Genomic DNA, 21847 nt, shown 5'->3' on the forward strand with positions numbered 1-21847 from the left:
ATAAATGTTCCAGAAGCACTTTGTCCTGAACTTTCTCCCACATCTATGGCAGGCATCCTCAGAGACTGAGGGGTCTGTTGGAAACTAGGCAAGTGGGGTTTATGTATCTGTGGAATAATGTTTGTTTGGGGCATATAAGGAATCAGTAAGTGTGTGTCAACTGTAAATGTCAACTGCGCAATGGAGGACCTTCTTGCAGCAACACCAGAAGCACTACAAGTGGCCAGATACTGGTCAAGGGACATTTAATCAACTACCAAACTCACAAGTTTTGTATTTTGTCTGTTTGTTTGCTTTGTTATGTTAGAAATGTAATATAATTGACTGGTTGCCCTGACACGATAAATAAACTGTAAAATAAGATGTATGAAGGTGATTTTTTCGGGCTATGCCCGAGGAAGAGGCTGAGCCTGGCACTTTTGCATACTGTTACATTTTTCAGCCTCAAGCTATGTAGATGCTATGAGAGCAGCTGAAAGAGAAACAGAGAGAGAGAGAGTTTGGAGTGTGCTCTTGCTTCATGAGCTGCTAGGGGAGTTTGTCCACATGGACAAAGAAAGACGATTTTAAATCTCTCATAAAAGGACCTTATGTGAGTTGGTGCAGCTGATCACATTGTACATATGTTGTTCTGAACTACAAAAAGTAAACTACTTGTTCTTTATTGCTCACCTGCATGGCATACATTCTTTCTCTGACAAAGCAGCGTGCGGGCTGACCCAACGTGAACTACACATTTTGTTGCTCTGTGTGTTGATTGGCGCAGCCTGGGGCTGGCTAGGATCTGTCCATTGGTTGGCTGTGATGTGCCAGTTGCTGTTGTCACTGGTTGGTTTCTTGATCTAATGGGAAATTTAATAAACTGTCATTGCTCAGTTTGAAGTCTTGTGGCTGTTTTCTTGGTCCGCCCTTAGTGGCTGCAGGGAGGATAGGAATGCGGGTAGTGTCTGAGTCAATGGGTGCTAACAACTCTATTCCTGCCTGGCCAGAATAAGAGAATGGGTCTTGCCCAGCTTAACAATGGGTGGCAGGGTGTAGGTGAAGTATGGATGGGTTCCCATGAAGAGGGCTTGGTTAGGTGTTGGGTGACTTTTGTGACCTTTGGCTTGACTCCATTGTTAGGAAGATGGAGTCTTGTTAGAAGATTATGCTTGCAGCTGGAAGGGAGATCAAATTTTCCTGTTGTAGCAGCAGATAGGAGAGATCATACCAAGAGTGATCTTTTCTGGGAGACAGAAAAATAAGTTTATTGTCAGCTGAGACCCTGAGGTGGAATTACGTCCAAAAGCTAACCAGAGTGAGGATAAAGGCATTGACTTTCCTTTTTATACATCTTTAAATTGAAATTGTCCTTTCAACTCTATTGTATGCCTACAAAACATGGACCATCTAAAAATGTCGTTCTTGACATCCGAAAAGATTCCATCAATGTTGCTTTTGGGGAAAGAAAATCCTACAAATCTCTTGGAAAGACAGGTGGACAAACATTAACGTTCTGGAAGAAGCACAGATCACCAACATTGTGGTAATTATTCTACACCAAACACATGACGATCTTGACTATAGTGATAGTAAAAAGGTATGAGTTTCTCTTTCCACTTTCCCCGTCCCCTCTGTACTATTTCCTCAGCAGCTTTTGAGGCCAGCAACAGCTGTGTTTTTCCCACAGTATGCCAAAACACATGCTTTTGTGTGGAGTGCTTTGATGGGTGAAGATAAATATGGGTTTAATTTGCAATTCTGAATGTATTTCCTGCTGCTGAATGACCTAACCATGCATTTTGAATTTCTAGATCTTTTCAAGGTGCCCTTTGGTGCTGGGATCTCTGGGAAGTATCAAGAGCAAAGGACCAGCATGTGTACACACACACAGACACACAATCTCAGGAGGGGCAATGATATGAATACTTGAAGATCTCATATTTTAGCTACAATATTGTGATATGATCCGGAAGAGCAGTGTTTGTCAACCTGCGGGTTGGGACCCCTGGGGTGGTCGCAAGGTGGTGTCAGAGGGGTTGCCAAAACCATCAGGAAACACAGTATAATGCTATACTACAATATAGTAACAGATAATACAAATAGTGTGCTATGCTAATAATATAATATATTGTATGCACATGTAACTTGTAAGCTGCTCTGAGTCTCCTTTGGGGTGAAAAGGGTGGGATATAAACGTTGTAAATAAAGATAAGCCTTATGCATGTTTATCCAAAAGTAAGCCCAGGTGGACTCAGGGTGTATGTTGTGGATGAGTCTCTGAGTAGTAGTAACAACAGGGAGTTGGAGACTAGGCAGGCAAAAAGGTCCATTCGGGAGCAAGAGTCTATTGAAGAGCAACAGAAGAAGAGAATTCGGCAAATACTGACCAGCACTGATGAAGAGTCTTTTGAAGGGTTTGATGGGGATGATGGGTTTGGCAATGAAGCAGATTCTATGAGAAGTGCTGGGAGTGACACTCATGGGGCTGGGGATGAGATGGATTGGACAAAAGTAGCAGAAGTGAGAGAAGTGTGTGAGGAGCCTACAAGTAGTGATACATTCAGAGGGTTTGCTGGGGATGAAACTTGGAGGGAGGGTGATTTGTCTACTGTTTGGGGAGATGTAAGTAGAAACAGGAGGAGGACCTCTTGGCAGGCAAGGCAAAGAGAAGCTCGGGCAGCACAACTGGCAGCTGAGCTGATTCTAGTTTGGAGGAGAATGCAGGAGCAGCTGAGGATGGGGTGTTGTCTCATTGCAGCTCAGAGGAAAGTTTGTAATATAAGGAGGGTTGGTTACAATGGGGACTTTGCGACTGGCAAAGTGTATGCTGGGTTTCCTGTCATGCTGGGTTGTGCTTCCTGAACTTTGTGGATTCTTTTGGGACTATGCTACTGTTTGGCTTGAACCTTGGATCGTTTCTGGACATTGTTTTTGCTCTCTTGCCCTGGCCTTGGATTGGACGTTTGATGGTGCTGCTGCTGTATCCTGTTTACTGTGGATGACCCCTGGACTGGCTTGACTACGACTTTGCTACACCCTGGATCATGCTCGCTGAAGCAATAGCGAGTGCCCTTTCCTATGCCGTGTATTTTTGTTGGTGGGTTGGGTTTTTTTAGGACTTTGGCGCTCTCTGTTTTGCCTCCTTTTTGATCGGTTGGTTTGTGTTTTGTTTTGGAATACTATTTTGCTGCTGTTAAGCATTTTTTATTCTTTTGAGCTGTACCTTTAATAAACTATTGTTACTTTGCGTTTGGGCTTGACTTTGTGGCATCTGTACCTTGACAGTGTACCTACACTGTAGAACAACGTTTCTCAACCAGGGGTCCAGGACCCCCGGAGAGGGTTCGCGAGGGTGGGTCAGAGGGGGTGCCAAAGACCATCAGAAAACACAGTATTTTCTCTTGGTCATGGGGGTTCTGTGTGGGAAGTCTGGCCCAATTCTATCATTGGTGGCATTCAGAATGCTCTTTGATTGTAGGTGAACTATAAATCCCAGCGATTGCAACTTCCAAATGTCAAGTCAATTTTCCCCAAACTCTACCCGTGTTCACATTTGGACATACTGAGTATTCGTGCCGATAATAGTCCAGATCCATCGTTGCTTGAGTCCACAGCACTCTCTGGATGTAGGTGAACTACAACTCCAAAACTCAAGGTCAATGCCCACCAAACACTTCCAGTATTTTCTGTTGGTTATGGGAGTTGTGTGTGCCAAGTTTGGTTCATTTCCATTGTTGGTGGAGTGCAGAATGCTCTGGTTGTAGGTGAACTATAAATCCCAGCAACTACAACTCCCAAATGACCAAATCAATCCCCCCAACCCCACCAGTATTCAAATTTGGGTGTATCGGGTGTTTGTGCCAAATTTGGTCCAGTGAATGAAAATATATCCTGCATATCAGATATTTACATGACGATTCATAAGAGTAGCAAAGTTACAGTTATGAAGTAGCAATGAAAATAATGTTATGGTTGGGGGTCAGCACAACATGAGGAACTGTTAAGAGGTCATGGCATTAGGAAGGTTGAGAACCACTGTGGTAGAGGAAGTGATCCATTGGGGAGACACCATGAGTTACTTTCTGGGTGACACCAACTCTAGTGTCTCCACTGCTTCCAATTCTATGTGACTCCATGCAATGCCACTTGCCTAATTAACAGAGCGACTCTGACAAAACAGAGACTAAACAATACTTCCCGAGTTACTTTGAAGTGCATTCTCCTTTTACCCCACCCAGGAAAGACACACACACAAGGTTTCACATGAGGAAGAACTTCCTTTATAGACCCAGAAAATGACAATGTCAGCTCAAAAATAAACATTTTGCTTCTAGAACAATTGAATATAAAAGAGTAACGTTAGCCTACGATTGCTAAAACAAACAATAGCACATTGCTACCACCACTACTAACTAAGCACATTCTCTAAAGTGAATGGAAGTCTTGAGGCCAGCGGCAGACTGCAAAGCTTGCTTGCATACGAAAACAGTGTCTGCGAGAGAAATTGTGCAAATACCATGTAGAAGAAGACGGTTGTGACGTTTTCATGCCAGGTATCAGGCTGCAAAGTACACATGTGTGGGTCTGTCACAATAATCCACATATGTCATATGTGTCAGGTCAATGGAATTACACAGTTCTAAACATATTAAAAGCTTTTGCACAGGCCTAAAGAGCTGGGCTAAGAACATGTGTAGCTACAAGGGGGGGGGGGGCAAAATGAGGCTATGCCCCCTCCCTAAAATAAGAATTCAGATCTCCCTGTGAAATTTTCCTTCTGATGGAAGCAAATTGCTTCAAAAGTCAAAATTGCTGCAAAAACGGCAGTTTATAGCAATGGTAGTAAGCTGAAGATGAAGAAAGAGAGTGAGGAGAGAAGAAAAATAGGACATTTTAAAGCAACTGATAATGTGGGATGATAGAGCATTCACTGAGATTCTCCCTGCCAAATGTGGACAGTTGAAGGTATGCTGTACACACCAAAGTAACCTTTACAAGGATAGAGTTGCTGTGAGTTTTCTGGGCTGTATGGCCATGTTCCAGAAGCAATATCTCCCGATGTTTCACCTCTGAGGATGCCTGCCATAGATGTGGGTGAAATGTCAGGAGAGAATGCTTCTGGAACATGGCTATACAGCCTGGAAAACTCACAGCAACCAGTGATTCCAGCCACAAAAACTTTTGAAAACACATTTACATGGTCTGTTCCAACTTACTATTTGTACAGCTGAGGCCCCATCTACACTGAGTTTGAAACTGCATTATATGATTAATGTGCATTCATATAATCCAGTTCAGCATAGTTAATCTGCATTATAAGAGTCTACACTGACAACATAATTCAGTTTCAAACTGAGCTATACAGCAGTGTAGATGGGGCCTAAGACTTGCTTAGCCTCCTGGAGCGAAGGTGTATCTTAGCGTGTATCCGCACTTTAGAATCACTGCAGTTTGACACCACTTTAAACTGCTATGGTTCAATGCAATTGAATCTGGGGAGTTGGAGCTTGGTGAGGCATCAGAACTATTTGGCAAGGAAGTCTAAAGACCTAATAAAACTACAACTCCTAAGAATAAGATTTGAGCCATGATAGTTGAAGTTATGTCAAACTGCATTAATTTTACAGTGTAGATTCATCCCTGGGCCCCCGGTGGCACAGCAGGTTAAACCACTGAGCTGCTGAATTGCTGACCAAAAGGTTGGTGGTTTGGATCCGGGGAGGGGGGTGAGCTCCCAATATTAGACCCAGCTCCTGCCAACCTAGCAGTTCGAAAACATGCAAGTGTGAGTAGATGAATAGGTACTGCTTCTGCTGGTCACATGACCTTGGAGGTATCTACAGACAACGGTGGCTCTTCGGCTTAGAAATGGAGATGAGCACCAACCCCCAGAGTCGGACACAACTAGACTTAATGTCAAGGGGAAACCTTTATTTTACTTATATGTATCCCTAGTCCCTTGTTAGAGACTAAAGACCGAACTTTATCCCCAGAACATTTCAATGATATAGAAGCAAGCTCTAATCGCAATAGAACAACCAATGCTTTCAAACCTTTTTCTTTCCTACAAAGCAGCCAAAAAGTAGGCCTGACTCATATGGGATTTCAAGGACAACCACTGACTCGTTGCTTTAAAAATCAATGACAGATTCATTAAGGCTCAAGACATATTTCGTGCCCACAAACCAGGATGGGATTTTCACCCTGAGATGCAATAATCTAGTTCTCATCATTCTGGGGGGGGGGGGGGGGATAAAAACCCTCTCCAAATTCTTCTCCCCTTCTCTAAACCATAAAAAGAATATTTTTTTAGAAAATGGAAGGGGTTAATTGTCCTATTTGGCTATATTTACTGGATGTGGAAGCAGTTTTGGCCTGATTGCAACACTGAAATAAGAGGAGGCTTGTATGACACCTCACCTTTAAAGAAGGCATGGGCAAAGTTTGGTCTTCCAAGTGTTTTGGACTTCAACTCCCACCATTCCTAACAGCCTCAGGTCCTTTCCTTTACCCCCTCAGCCGCTTAAGCTTTGCCCATGCCTGCTTTAAAATCAATAGGTGTCATTCAGTTCCCAAATAAAAACTGCAACACGGAGCCTGGAAACCTTTTGACTTTCCTGGCAAGTGTTTTTAAAGCGTTATTTACTTCTCGCAACTGTGCTCTTGTTTTTCCCATTCACAAAAGTAACAAGGCATCGAAAACAAAGCAAACTCTAAGCCTGTTCCCAAATTTGTTTCAGTTTTGTGTGCTTCACCTTCAGCAATACATCTCTTTTTTAATACTGCAGATCATAAATGAACAGTGTAAAAACGGCTGCTATTTGTAAACAAACATGTTCCCTTTATGCATCCAAAGATGCCACCGTATTTATTCACACGGTGGCATAATGCCTCTACCGGGACGGACAGCAAAATGGCGAGAATTGGAATGAGGGGGACACAATGGCTGCTGGTACCATATTTTAAGTGAGAAGATGCTAACAGATGCTCTTCCGTTTAAGTTTCCCCAACACCAAATCAATAGAAGTGGGAAGGACAGAAACAGGTCTGAACCTAAGCTTCTGATGGCTGGCTAGGCTCTGAATCTTGCCCCTCAGTACGGACACGTTTCAGTGGGGGAGCCCCAAGGGACGGCACCTCTTCCGCCTCAGATGTGGGCTCCACAAAGGTCTTCGCAGGCTCCGAAGGGGTGGCAGCCTCCTTCACCTGGAAGGCAAGAGGGGGAAAAGAGGCAAACATCCTGTAAACTAGGGTTGCCAAAGTGACCTCAACCAAAAATAGTTTCAAGCCCACATTCCCAGAGTTGGAGGTTTCAGAGGACAGCCATGATTCAAAAAATATATAATATGTTTAATGCATTGCATTGTTAAATTATTGTATATAATTATTTGTATGAGGTTCATAAGAAACACACATGAGTCAGGACTGAGATCTTTGGGCCAAGAACTGCCCCCCCCCCCCAGGAGTGACTTGAGAAACTGCAAGTCGCTTCTGGTGTGAGAGAATTGGCTGTCTGCAAGGATGTTGCCCAGGGAACGCCCGGATGATTTGATGTTTTATCATCCTTGTGGGAGGCTTCTCTCATGTCCCCGCATGAGGAGCTAGAGCTGATAGAGGGAGCTCATCCGCCTCTCCCCAGATTCGAACCTGGGACCTGTCGGTCTTCAGTCCTGCCAGCACAGGGGTTTAACCCACTGCGCCACCGGGGGCTCTTAAGGTGCAGGTTATCACCTATAAAGCCTTAAACAGTTTGGGACCTGCCTATCTTTGCGACCACATCTTCCCCCACGAACTTGCACAATCTCTAAGATCTTTTGGGGAGGCTCTCCTCTCGCTCCCACCCCCGTCACAAATGCGGTTGGTGGGGATGAGAGAGGGGGCCTTCTCGGTGGTGGCCCTCTGGCTCTGGAACTCTCTCCCCAGGGAGATTAGGCTGGCACCCTGTCCATCTTTCATAAAGATCTAAAAATATAGATGTTCCATTGTGTTTTTGATTAGACCAAGGGCCCTCAAACTAAGTCCCAAGGGATGGATACGGCCCTCCAAGGTCATTTACCTGGCCCTCGCTCAGGGTCAACTTAAGTCTGAAACGACTTGAAAGCACACAACAACAACAACAACAACAACAACCCTATCTCATCAGCCAAAAGCAGTCCCACACTTCCCATTGAAATACTAATAAGTTTTTATTTGTTAAAATTGTTCTTCATTTTAATTATTATATTGTTTTAAGTGTTTTTGCACTACAAATAAGATATGTGCAGTGTGTATAGGAATTGATTCATGCTTTTTTCAAATTATAATCCGGCCCTCCAGCAATTTGAGGGACTATGACCTGGCCCTCTGTTTAAAAAGTTTAAGGACCCCTGGATTAGACAGTTCCCCAGATAATTTTGGTCCCAACTATGATCCAAAATCTAGTCCTTGCACTTTACTACTGTTCCTTACTCAGAGATATAACACTCTATTATATATTGCCCTCTATTCCTAATTTTGCCATTTGGCTTTCGCACTTTATCCATCAGCCTTGTCCTCACAGTTGATTTGCACCAGCCCGCTCACTCGAGCACAAAAACTGTTTCCTATTTCAGGCCACTCGTTGTTGGTTCGATGGCTGTTTTTATACTGTGTTATAATAATGTTTTATATTGTTTTATGAATTTTAGTGTGTTAAATTTTGACTTTGTTGATCGGGGTGTTATTCTTGGTTCACCTCTGCCTGCATACTAGCATAGCCCTGGATCCTGACAATAAAGTATATATGAAACATCAAATGAATTTTGTGTTTCAACTTGAGCCCCATTTCCAAACAGCTCATTATATTCATATATGGAAATACAGCTATTCCAAAGTCCAAAACACTCCTGGCCCCAAACATTTTGTATAAGGGATGCTTAATGTGTACCAAGAACCTATCTCCTTGAGGGAAGGACTGTCCCAAGTGTTGCCCTAAACAAAACAGTTGCTGAACTCTAGAAAGCAGCCTTCTTCCTAACCTGTAAAACTGATTGAAGAATTATGAGAGCTTCTACCTCAGTGGTTCTTGACCTGGGGTCTCCAGATGTTTTTGGCCTACAACTCCCAGAAATCCCAGCCAGTTTAGTAGCTGTTAGGATTTCTGGGAGTTGAAGGCCAAAAACATCTGGGAACCCCAGGTTGAGAACCACTGTTCTACCTGGATAGTAAAAGTTTGGAGAGGCCTGATTCAAACTTTCATCCCATGGACAGTGAAGCTGATCAACTGATCCAACTCATTTTTGGATAGAAGGGATTGCTGTGGAAACAGCAGAAAAGTCTTTCCCCTTCCAAACAAAAAAAAGACTCACCGGGGTATCCGATGTCTTCTGATCTGGCTCTTCTTTGGTAAGCATGGGAGGCTCATCTGTTCCCTCTAGAAGCGACCCACTAGAATCTACACCCGGGAAAGAAAATAAGAGATCAGACTTGGCAGATCCATGATTTTGTGGTGTTACTAAATTCAACTTTAGACTATCAAAGACTCAGATTTCCCCCCAAAATATCTAGAGATGCATCTACACTGTAGAATTAATGCAGCATGACACAACTTTAACTGCCAAGGGCTAATACTATGGAATTCTGGAAATTGTAGTTTTGCAAGGACCTTAGCCTTCTTGGTCAAAGAGTGCTGGTGCCTTACTAAACTACAACTCCCATTAAAGAAGATCCTTCCTCTTGTTCCCACCAAATATGGTTGGAAAAGCAGAATGACTGAAGGAAGTTCCTCCATGGAAGGATCTAAAGCACGCATGGGCAAACTTTGGCCCTCCAGGTGTTTTGGACTTCAACTCCCACAATTCCTGAGTCATGGGAGTTGAAGTCCAAAACACCTGGAGTGCCAAAGTTTGCTCATGCCTGATCTAGAGCATCAGCAGACTCAAATAGAACAATGTGGTCCTTCAGGTACCTGGTGTCCAAGTCATATAGAGCTGTATTGAACCAAACTCTAGTGTCCCCTGTCCTTCACCTCTCTCCTTGGTTGAACCTACCTCCTTCCTGCCCCAACAAAGGAGGTTGTGAATCCTCGGTCTTCAGCTCCCCTAATGGGGTTGGGGTGACAGTCTGGCTGCGGTCTGGAGTAGGACTGGGGCTGGTGTCGCCACCTTTCAGCAAGGAGGTTTCCGAAATAGAGCTCTGGTTACTGTTCTCATCTGGGAAAAGCAGAAATGTAACCATGAGAAACACAGAGGATGTCAGAGAGAAGATCTTTGATGGTTGGATATTCAGGACAGATTAGAGCACGGACATCTTCGTGTAATATTTAGTTCAGGACAGGTGAAATGGTTCTGCAGTAATGCACCTTTCCACATGACATAGGCTGGGTTCACACTGTCATATTATGTAGTTTAGAGCCATATAATGCCATTTAACTACACTGTATGGGTTTAAACCAATGGTTCCCAACCTTTTTTTGACCAGGGACCACTTTGACCAGGGACCACTCTCCAACATTAGTACCAATAGGTTCACTAATCAGATTTTGATCAACTTTAGGTTTGGTTTGGTTATTAAGTGGCTGAGGGGGGAAAGGAAGGGGCCTGAGGCTGTTAAGAATTGTGAGAGTTGAATTCCAAAACATCTGGATGGCCCAAGTTTGCCCATGCCTGATCTAGTCCAAAACTAAATGGATAGTTTCCGGGGTTAACCTGGGGCAACTATAGCATGAGCAAATTTTTGGAAAGCTCCATCTGACTTAACAGGGATGGGATACACATTCCCTTTCCTGTCCTCCACTCTCCAAGACGTACCATTGAGATCCAACATGAGCAAGGCAGGATTGCTCCGAGGACTGAGCCCTTGGGATCTTCTCTCTTTCGCCCTCTGCTGCTCATTGCTGCCTGCCAATCTCCTTTTCTCCTGTTGAAAAGGGGAAGAGAAGAAGGGACTAAGAAAATAAGGGAAGACGAATAGACAAGAGACTAGAGCACAGAGACTTCCTCCACTTACCTCATCCCGGGGATCCACAATGGGTACCCACTTGTAGATGCGTAAAGATGTGTCTCCCACCGTCACCCACCGTTTTTCCCTAGGAAGCAGAGAAGAGAAAGCAATGTAAGCTAGGGACCTGCCATGTGAACCTCACTGTTTACTGATGTAATGGTTTGAGCATTGGACTGTGATACTGGAGACCAAGATTTGAATCCCCATTCAGTTCATGAAACCCACTAAGTAACCTTGGCCAACTCACACTCCTTCAGTCTCAAAGAAAGGCAAACATGAACCCCTTCTGAACAAATCATGCCAAACAACCCCTGTGATAGGCTCCCCTTAGACTTGTTGTAGGTCACAAATAATAATAATAATAATAATAATAATAATAATAATAATTATTATTATTATTATTTATATCCCACCTCCATCTCCCAAAAAGGGACTCGGGGTGGCTAACAAGGCACTATTTATTTATTTGTTGTGTCAGGGCAACCAGTCAATTGTATTACATTTCTAACAGAACAAAACAAACAAACAGACAGACAAAATACAAAATTTGCGAGTTTGGTAGTTGATTAAATGTCCTTTGACCAGTATCTGGCCACTTGGAGTGCCTCTGGTGTTGCCGCAAGGAGGTCCTCCATTGTGCATGCTCAGGGTGCATTGCAGCAGGTGGTCAGTGGTTTGCTCTTCTCCACACTGGCATGTCATGGATTCCACTTTGTTGCCCCATTTCTTAAGGTTGGCTTTGCATTTCGTGGTGCCAGAGCGCAGTCTGTTCAGCACCTTCCAAGTCACCCAGTCTTCTGTGTGCCCAGGGGGGAGTCTCTCATTTGGTATCAGCCATTGGTTGAGGTTCTGGGTTTGAGCCTGCCACTTTTGGACTCTCGCTTGCTGAGGTGTTCCAGAGAGTGTCTCTGTAGATCTTAGAAAACTATTTCTTGATTTAAATCATTGACGTGCTAGCTGATACCCAAACAAGGGATGAGCTGGAGAGGTCTCTGCAAGGTACTGCAAGTGCAGTATAAACATCAACAGTACATGAGTATAAAACAATATCACATAAAAGTTATAAACAACCACTATCAACACATAAAATAAGATAAAATACACAATTTAAAAACACTTTCCATCCATGGTTAAAACCAGCTGCCATCAATATACAACTAAAGTGCCAACGTGTCCACATAATATACGCCCATTTCAGCCTACTTGAGGCCAAAGGTGTTTTAAAATCCATGTTTTTAGGCTAGAACAGAAGGATTCAAGGGTAGGGACTAATCTAATCTTTTTTGGGAGGCTTTCCAGAGCCATGGAGCCACTACAGAGAAGGTGCTCTCTCTCATTCTCACCAACCCCACTTGAGACGGTGGTAGGACTAAGAGAAGGGCCTCCCCTACCTATCTCAAAGCCTGTGCCGGTTCATAGAAAGAGATGCGATCTCAAAAATAGGTTGAACCCAAAGTGTATAGGGCTTGCTAGGGCTTGACAGATAATAACCTGCACCTTGAATTGAGCCTGGAAAATTGTTGGATGCCAGTGAAGCTGCTCAAAGGCAATAACAAAACTCCCATGATTGTATTGTGGGGAAAAAATAGATGAAAGGCCATCCCAACTGCCATTGCACTAATCTCACACAAAGAGAAGAAGAGGCAGACACAGCTCCACCATGTCTAGGACTACAAGAAGATACAAAAATGAAGGGTCCTCTCTTCATCCCAAATGCCACTGTCCTGATCTAACAGGGAGAGAAGGAGAGGCACCACCATATTGAGGCATAGAAAAAGATGAAAAGATGAAATATGAAAAGATGAAAGATCCTCTCACCATCCCAACTGCCACTGCTCTGGCCGCAGAGAGAAGGAAGAAGAGGCATTTATATGCCAGATATAACCCCTTTCCCCACTGCCAATCTCTTTTCTTTATATTTTGGGTCTTCTTTAGATTGTAAGCCAGAGGTTAATGATTTGTAAACTACCCTCGGAGTCATTTTGGCCAAATAATGATCATTCGCTTGCCAACTGCCAGATCCTCACAAAGACCCAGCAATTACAAAAGGATTTGTAAAGATAGTAAAGGCACACCACAGTTAACAAAGAAGCTGTTTTTACAAATCTATGCACATCTCTTTTTATCATTACAAATGTGACTTTTTAAAATCACTGTGACTACAACCAAGAGTTTATTGACATAGCACCATTATGGCATTTTGGTTACATTTTAATGGCCACCACTCTCTCCTTTTTGGAATTAGTAGTTCAAGGGGGAGATTAGAAGTCTTTACTGCACTATAAAAATGGAGCTCTCTAAGCAGGAACTCCTGGTTTCCACAAATAGAGCCCTGGGAGCTACCCCTGGGAGCTACCCCTTGGAGCTACTGCAATGCTTCATCTATGCTGACGATCATGCCATCACCACTCAAGGAGGGAGCTTTAAAATGGTTAAACAGGAGCTCTCTGAAGCTTTTGGCATTCTTACTGCCTATTGCAGGAAGAACCAGCTGATTCCTAATCCATCTAAAATGCAGATGTGTGCTTTTCACCTTAAGAACAGATGAGCATCTCAAGCTCCAAGGACTACCTGGGGAAGAATCCCACTGGAGCATTGCAGCACACCAAACTGCCTGGGAGTTACTCTGGACCATGCTCTGATTTATAAGAAGCACTGCTTGACTATCAAGTGAAATGTGGGTGCTAGAAATAATATCATACGAAAGCTCACTGGCACAACCTGAGGATCACAACCAGATACAGTGAAGGCATCTGCCCTTATGCTTTGCTATTCTGCTGTTGAATACGCATGCCCAGTGTGCAACACATCTCACCACATGGATCTCACAATAGTGGATGTGGCTCTTAATGAGACATGTCGCATTATCACAGGATGTCTACACTCCATACCACTGGAGATATCGTACTGTTTAGCAGTATTGCACCACCTGAGATCTGCTGGGAAGTAGCAGACCAAGGCAGTGACATCTCTGGCCCATCCTCTGTTCAGATATCAGCCAGCACTCCACCTTAAATCAAGAAATAGCTTCCTAAGATCGACAGAGATACTTAAAGGAATACCCCAGCAAGCGAGAGTCCAAAAGTGGCAGGCTAAAACCTGGAACCTCAATCCATGGCTGATACTGAATGAGAGACTCCCTCCTAGGCACACAAAAGACTGGGCGACTTGGAAGACACGGAACAGACTGCACTCTGGCACCACGAGATACAGCGCCAACCTTAAGAAATGGGTCCACAAAGTGGAGTCCACGACATGTGAGTGTTGAGAAGAGCAAACCACAGGCCACCTATTACAATGCAATCTGAGTCCTACCACATGCACAATGCGGGACCTTCTTACAGCACCAGAGGCACTCCAAGTGGTCAGCTACTGGTCGAAGGACATTTAGTATAATGTCAAGTTTTTAACTTCGTGTTTTTTAAATACATTACAATGGTACCCTCAATTTGCTTCTGACACGATAAATCAATAAATAATACAACGCTGGAAATTTGGGGATGAATTTGTTGAGGAGGGAAATAATTCTTATTAGAGGGGAAATGCCCTCACTTTGGTTCGAGCATGGACTATTTATTTTATTTATTTACTTCATTTATATACCGCTCTTCTCAGCCCTCAGGCGACTCAGAGCGGTTAACAACCAAATCAACAGTACAAAACAGATCATTAGTCAATTAAAACAGCAATATCAATTAATTAACATCAAAACATCAATACAACAATAAACAAAATAACAATCCATCATGTCTCATGACTGAATCAGCATCTACTATCATTGTCCATTAATCCATATTCCAATAGTCAATCAATTGCACTGCTTAGTTGAAAGCCTGTTTGAAGAGCCATGTCTTCACTCTCTTCCGGAATGCCAGATAGGAGGAGGCCGATCTGATGTCTGTAGGAAGGGCGTTCCACAGCCGAGGGGCCACTACTGAGAAGGCCCTGTCTCTCATCCCCACCAGGCATGCTTGTGAGGCCGGCGGGACCGAGAGCAGGGCCTCCCCAGAAGATCTTAACGTCCTAACTGGTTCATAGGAAGAGATGCGTTCGGACAGATAGGTCGGGCCAGAACCGTTTGGGGCTTTAAAGGCTAAAGCCAGCACTTTGAATTGTGCCCGGTAGCAAATTGGCAGCCAGTGGAGCTGGTGCAACAGAGGAGTTGCATGCTCCCTGAGTGCCGCTCCTGTTAGTAACCTGGCTGCCGATCGTTGGACCATTTGAAGCTTCCGAGCAGTCTTCAGAGGCAACCCCACGTAGAGAGCGTTGCAGTAGTCTATACGAGATGTAACTAGAGCATGGACTACCATAGCCAAGTCAGACTTCCCAAGGTATGGGCGCAGCTGGCGCACAAGACTACAACTCGGGAAAAGGATTTGAATCCCTATTTGGCCATGAAAACACACTCGCTGACCTTGATAGATTTGCTTTAGGGCCACCATAAACTGGAAATGACTTGTAGGCACACAACAATGACAAAACATACATACACACCATTTCCAAAGTTTGCTCTTTGTTCATCCCTATCTAAAAGCTTTTGGGTACTCAAGATTCCTTCCGACCTGCTGGTAATTCCACCATATACCAATAAGACTCTCAATGCCTGGACATCAAGGAATTGTTATTCCTCCTCTTTGAACCTCAAGCCCTGTTGTTGAGCAAAGCGCTCAATCCGGCTCATGCAAAAGGAGATGTCCTTTGGCCTATCAGAAACCCAGACTGTTTGGGGCCATTGGGATTATGGCCAGCTCTTTGAAATGAGCCCAGAAACAAACAGAAACCAGTACAGCTACTTTAATAATGAAGTTGTATGTTTGGAGCATGGATCTTCAAAGATCACTTTTCCTCTTATCATGCTTAAGTGAGCCCAACAGGGTGGGGTAGAGGAGCGTGGCTTCTGCCTACTCCGACTGTATGAATGGAGCAGGGTATTTATTGGATTTTATTTATGCTTTTCTCCTGGCACGGAACTCAAGGCACCTTACAAGGTAAGCATAAAGGAACCAAGAGGTATCGTCAAGCTTTCTTGTTGTTTTCAGAAAGGTAGAGCTATTTGATGCAAGCGACAGAAACTGTTTGGATGGAGTTCATCCATTTCGTACCCTCCAATTGTCCTGGTTGGGCAGGAAGTGTCCCATTTAACCCTCTGCCCTCCCACTTTTTCAGATGCTTGTAACATGTCCCAGTTTCTCCTTCCGACTCCCGCTTTCCCTCTTCTGCAAATGAGTTCAAAGTGTAGAAGTAGTTTGGACTCAATTTGCTCAGCAAGAATAAGAAATCTCCTGGATTGTGTGTTCTTCCTCATTCATAACCTTTGCATTTCTGACCATATTCTGATGTTGGTTGACCACATATGTCCTGGGTTATTTTTCCTATGGAAATGTGGAAGTTATGCCATTTTTAACTATGATGTACATTAAAAGCACTTTGTGGCTTGAGAAGAGGAATGTAGAATTTCCCACTATTTCCCATTGTTGTTGTTGTTATTTTGAAGACAATCCGGAAATCTGGTAGATAGATAGATAGATAGATAGATAGATAGATAGATAGATAGATCGATAGATAGATAGATAGATCGATAGATCGAGGTAAATATAGGGCATTAAGTCCAGTCGTGTCCGACTGTGGGGTGTGATGCTCATCTCCATTTCAAAGCTGAAGAGCTGCCGTAGACACCTCCAAGGTCATGTGGCCGGCATGACTGCACGGAGCACTGCTACCTTCCCACCGGAGTGGTACCTATTGATCTACTCACATTTGCATGTTTTTGAACTGCTAGGTTGGCAGAAGCTGGTGCTGACACCGAAAGCTTATGCTGCTCCCCTGATTTGAACCTGCGACCTTTTGGTCAACAAGCTCAGCAGCGCAACGGTTTAACCCACTGTGCCACTGGGCCTCCCCCCCCCCCCATATATATAGATACACACACACACACACACTTTCCTCTCTCTCTCTCTCTCTCTCTCTCTCTCTATATATATATATATATATAGCTACTGTTATGGTCTTAATTGATGTGTTAATGCATTTAAATGTTTTAACGTTTTTATGATCTTGTTGGCATTGAATTGTTGCCTTGTGAACTGCCTTGAGTCGCCTGCGGGCTGAGGGGTGGTATACAAATGTAGCAAATTAAATAAATACATAAATAAATAAATAAATATACTCTTTCCTAGCTGGAAAATCTGCAGAAGGTCTTAAGATGAATATTAACAGGCCATTTCCCCCCTCTACTTTTCTTCTAACTTGAATGGCAAAACCAATACAAAAGGCCACTTGGGGGACAGTCCCTATATTGCCATAATAACTCCGGTTCTTTTGCGGTCTCTTAACTAATTCAGAGCATTAGTCTCCTCCCATCCAATCCACTGCACATGTATCAGCTGGGTCATGTTTGGGTGGGCAGAAAGTGCAACTGTGGCACTGCAAGCGCCCGTTTTATTGCATGTAAAATGAACCTTTCCGGAAAAGTAGACAAGGCAATCCCATTCCATCCTATCAAGGACTTTTTGGTGGACAAGATGAGAAATATTGCCCAAACAGATTGGCATACAACTATACTAAAACAGAAACAACCCCAACCTTTGAGTTTCATTTAATTAGCACAGTGGCTCTCAACCTTCCTAATAACACTTACACAACTGAATGGGTTTAGACTGGAAACCCCTTGGGATTTCTTCCAACTCAATGATTCTATGATTCTGTACATATGGAATCTATAGGTTTTGTTAATTCCTTCCTCTGAAATACAGCTCATATTTGTTGATGCTCTCCCATCCAAATACTAGCCAGAACTGACCCTGCTAGGCTTTCGATAGATGGAATCTGGTGCTTTTAGGGCAGTGGTTCTCAACCGTCCTAATGCCGCGACCCCTTAATATAGTTCCTCATGTTGTGGTGCCCCCCAACCATAAAATTATTTTTATTGCTACTTCGTAACTATAATTTTGCTACTGTTATGAATCGTAATGTAAATCTCTGATATGCAGAATGTATTCATTCACTGGACGAAATTTGGCACAAATACCCAATACGGCCAAATTTGAATTCTGCTGGGGTTGGGGGAGGGGGATGATTTTGTCATTTGGGAGTTGTAGTTGCTGGGATATATAGTTCACCTACACTCTGAACTCTACCAACGATGGAATTGAACCAACCTGGCACACAGAACTCCCACGACCAAGAGAAAATCCTGGAAGGGTTCAGTGAGCATTGGCCTTGAGCTTTGGAGCTGTAGTTCACCTACATCCAGAGAGCACTGCAGACTCAAACAATGATTGATCTGGACCAAACTTGGCTTGGATACTCAATATGCCCAAATGTGAATACTGGTGGAGTTTGGGGAATTGACATTTGGGAGTTGTAGTTGCTGGGATTTATAGTTCACCTACAATCAAAGAGCATTCTGAACTCCATCAACAATAGAACTGGGCCTAACATCCCACATAGAAATCCATGACCTACAGAAAATTGGTTGCGAGGTGACCCCTCAGACACCCCTTTGCGACCCCCCCAGGAGTCCTGACCCCCAGGTTGAGAAACACTGAATTAGAGGATAGTGAGGTATAAATAAATATTATACTAACAACAATAACGACCACCTGCACAAACTGCATACACCGAAGAACTCACAACCCATCTAAAAACGGGTATTTACCTCTCCTTAGAGAAAGAATAATGTGGTTGCATCAGATATGTTGCACCACTGCAGTTTAGTCATAGTCGTTTAATACAAAGCTTGCAAGTTGCTCTTTTTTTGGACTATAGTTCCTAGAACTCCTTCCCAATCAGGCAGCATGCATGTTTTCCCTGTTGGCTGGCATAATGACAGTTCTAGGAGGTATAATTTTAAGAGTAACTTTTCTAAACTGTAACCAGTTCCTTAGGGGGGGAAATACAAATTAAATTTGGATCCAGCCCACTCTAGAATGCAGTTTAACTGCACTGAACTGCATTATATGAGTCTACGCTAACCATACAAAGCAGGCATGGGTAAACTTCAGCCCTCCAGGTGTTTTGGACTTCAACTCCGGCTGTTAGGAATTGTGGGAGTTGAAGTCCAAAACACCTGGAAGGCCAAAGTTTGCCCATACCTGATATAATGTAATTTCATACTGCATTACATGGCAGTGTAGATAGGGGCATGGCAAACAATAATAAAGACACATTAAATTAATCCTGTGCCCCACACCTTGGAAGCTTGGTTTGGAGGTCCAACAATGTACCCACAACACAGAAATAATATAAGGTTGCCAGGTCCCTGTGAAGTCCCAATAAAACACTTACTGCAGTGATCTGATGACTGACCAAAAATAGATAGGTTTGCCTACGTTAACCACATTTGTATTGTCAAAGGCTTTCATGGCAGGAATCACTGGGTTGTTGTAATTTTTTTCGAGCTGTATGGCTATGTTCTAGAAGCATTGTCTCCTGACGTTTTGCCTGCATCTGTGGCAGGCATTATGTTCATCAAGTGCTCTGAAGCACCCTGGACCTTCCACAGATATATAAACCCCATTTTCCTAGCTTCCAACAGACCTCACAACCTCTGAGGATGCCTGCCACAGATGCAGGCGAAACGGCAGGAGAGAATGCTTCTAGAACATAGCCATACAGCCCGAAAAACTTAAGACAACCCATTTAACTACAGGGTTGTTGTAGGTTTTTCTGGGCTATATGGCCATGGTTGAGAGGCATTCTCTCCTGACGTTTCGCCTGCATCTATGACAAGCATCCTCAGAGGTAGTGAGGCAAGCATCCTCAGAGGTATCCTCACTACCTCTGAGGATGCTCGCCATAGATGCAGGCATATAGCCCGAAAAAACCTGCAACAAACCAATGATTCTGGCCATGAAAGCCTTCGACAATACATTTAACTACATTTCTGGCCAAAGTTGGACCACTGTCAACAAATACTATAATCAAGCCTTGGGCCTCACCATCTCCGGACATGTTCGATGGCTGCCATCACTTTCTTGATGTCATCTTTCGCCCGGCTCCGCGTCTCTGCTCGAACCGCCCGTCCCGACATCGGGGTCCAACTTTTGGGGTTGTGTTGATGTCAGAGGTGGATGTGGGGTAGATAATAAGAATCTTGGCTTCCAAGCTGGATCGCAACCTTTGGCTTAAGCTTGCCCGTTCCCTTTATCCCATTTCACTCTTTCTTTACTCTTTCTTCTTTTTCTTTTGGTCCAACTTTTGGAGTGTGATGGTATTCCAGCTGGATTCGGAGAAGATGACAAGACTCTGTATTTATTTACTTGGCAATCTTGTGTTGATGCTTGTCCATTCCCTTTATCCCATCTCACACTTCCCTTGCTGTTTCTCTTTTCTTTCTATCTATCTTTTTCTTTCTTTCTACCTGTTCCTCTCCCTCCTCTCTACCTGTTTTTGCTCACTGCAGGAATCACAGTGCTGGAAAGCATCTGCGTCACTCGGTCCTCCATCTATCTCGCCACAGCTTCTCCATCAAGCGGTCCTCCTCTGTCAATGATGTGTCAACAATTTCTCCTTTTCTCTCCCCCCTCCTTTTCTCTCTTTCTCTCTTCTTCTTCTTTTTTATTCAAGCCTTCTCCTGCACATCTCTCTTCCTCTTGAGCTTCTGCCGGTCTGGACTTCCTCCTCTTTTGTCTTCTTTTCCTGTCCAGCCTTTGCACACACACACACACACACAAAAAGGGGAAGACAAAAAAAAGAGAGAACGGAAAAAAGGCAGTTCACCATCGGAAGAAAATAATATAGTTCTTTCTGTGGTTTTTTTCTGTCTCTTTCCAATAGAGATTTGTAACTAAAGGAGCGCCATCTGCTGACTAGGAGAAGCCAGAAAAGTCTCCTGACTTGACTCTTTTTAGGATTGCATCCTGCAGGTGGAGATGCAGATAAGAAAGAGAAAAAAGAAGAAACAAATAACACATTTGCAGATACACATCTGGTGACTCAACACCATTCCCTTGTACTCTAAGCGACAGTGCTATAGGAGATCTTTAGGGCTGCAGGTTTTAGGAAGAGACCGTACAGTGAGGTTTTGAAAAGATGTCTATCATTTGATTACAGGTTGAGCATCCCTTGTCCGAAATGCTTGGGAACAGATGAGTCCTGCATTTTGGATTTTGGCATTCTTGCAGTTACATAATGAGATAGCTTAGGGATGGGACCCAAGTCTCAACGTAGAACTCATTTATGTTTCATAGAGACTTTATATGCATCACCCAAAGGTCTATACATATGACTTTTCATAATCTATATAAATAAAAATGTATTGTCGAAGGCTTTCACGGCCAGAATCACTGCGTTGTTGTAGGTTTTTTTGGGCTATATGGCCATGTTCTAGAGCAGTGGTTCTCAACCTTCCTAATGCCGCGACCCCTTAATACAGTCCCTCATGTTGTGGTGACCCCCAACCAGGCCCGTAGCCAGGATTTCGTTTTGGGGGGGGGGGCTAAAAAAATTTAAGGGGGAGTTTTGGGGGGGCTGAGTTTCGGGGGGGGGCTGAGTCTGAGTGAAAGAGGGTCTAGCCTAGCAAACCTTTTGTAATGTTGCCCCAATACCCCCATGCATATGGGATATATTGAGTATGGTGATCAGATCATGATATGAATAAACATAAGTTTAAATAATGCACCAGTAAGGCCTTTTCGCGAACCACCATGAGAATTTCGGGGGGGGGGGCTGAAGCCCCTCAAGCCCCCCCCCCCCGGCTACATGCCTGCCCCCAACCATAATATTGTTTTCATTGCTACTTCATAACAGTCATAAATCATAATGTAAATATCTGATATGCAGGATGCATTTTCATTCCCTGTACCAAACACCCAATACACCCAAATGTGAATGCTAGTGGGGTTGGGGGAGGATTGATTTTGTAATTTGGGAGTTGTAGTTGCTGGGATTTATGGTTCACTTATAA

The 21847-nt window shown here is 43.7% G+C and overlaps 1 protein-coding gene across 1 annotated transcript; it reads right to left on the minus strand.

Annotated features, from left to right (window-relative positions):
- Positions 1 to 6512: 6512 nt before the first annotated feature.
- BCL7C (BAF chromatin remodeling complex subunit BCL7C) lies at positions 6513 to 20727 on the minus strand. Its single transcript, XM_060780154.2, has 6 exons — positions 19881 to 20727; positions 10948 to 11026; positions 10749 to 10857; positions 9990 to 10151; positions 9309 to 9394; positions 6513 to 7188 (listed from the first exon to the last, which is right to left on the minus strand). Exons 1-6 carry the CDS (start codon positions 19970 to 19972, stop codon positions 7036 to 7038), a joined length of 681 nt encoding a protein of 226 aa, XP_060636137.2. The 5' UTR covers positions 19973 to 20727; the 3' UTR covers positions 6513 to 7035.
- Between the last annotated feature and the right edge of the window lie 1120 nt (positions 20728 to 21847).

Source organism: Anolis sagrei, chromosome 6 (assembly GCF_037176765.1).
Source record: "Anolis sagrei isolate rAnoSag1 chromosome 6, rAnoSag1.mat, whole genome shotgun sequence".
In the NCBI taxonomy this organism is placed as follows: domain Eukaryota; kingdom Metazoa; phylum Chordata; class Lepidosauria; order Squamata; family Dactyloidae; genus Anolis; species Anolis sagrei.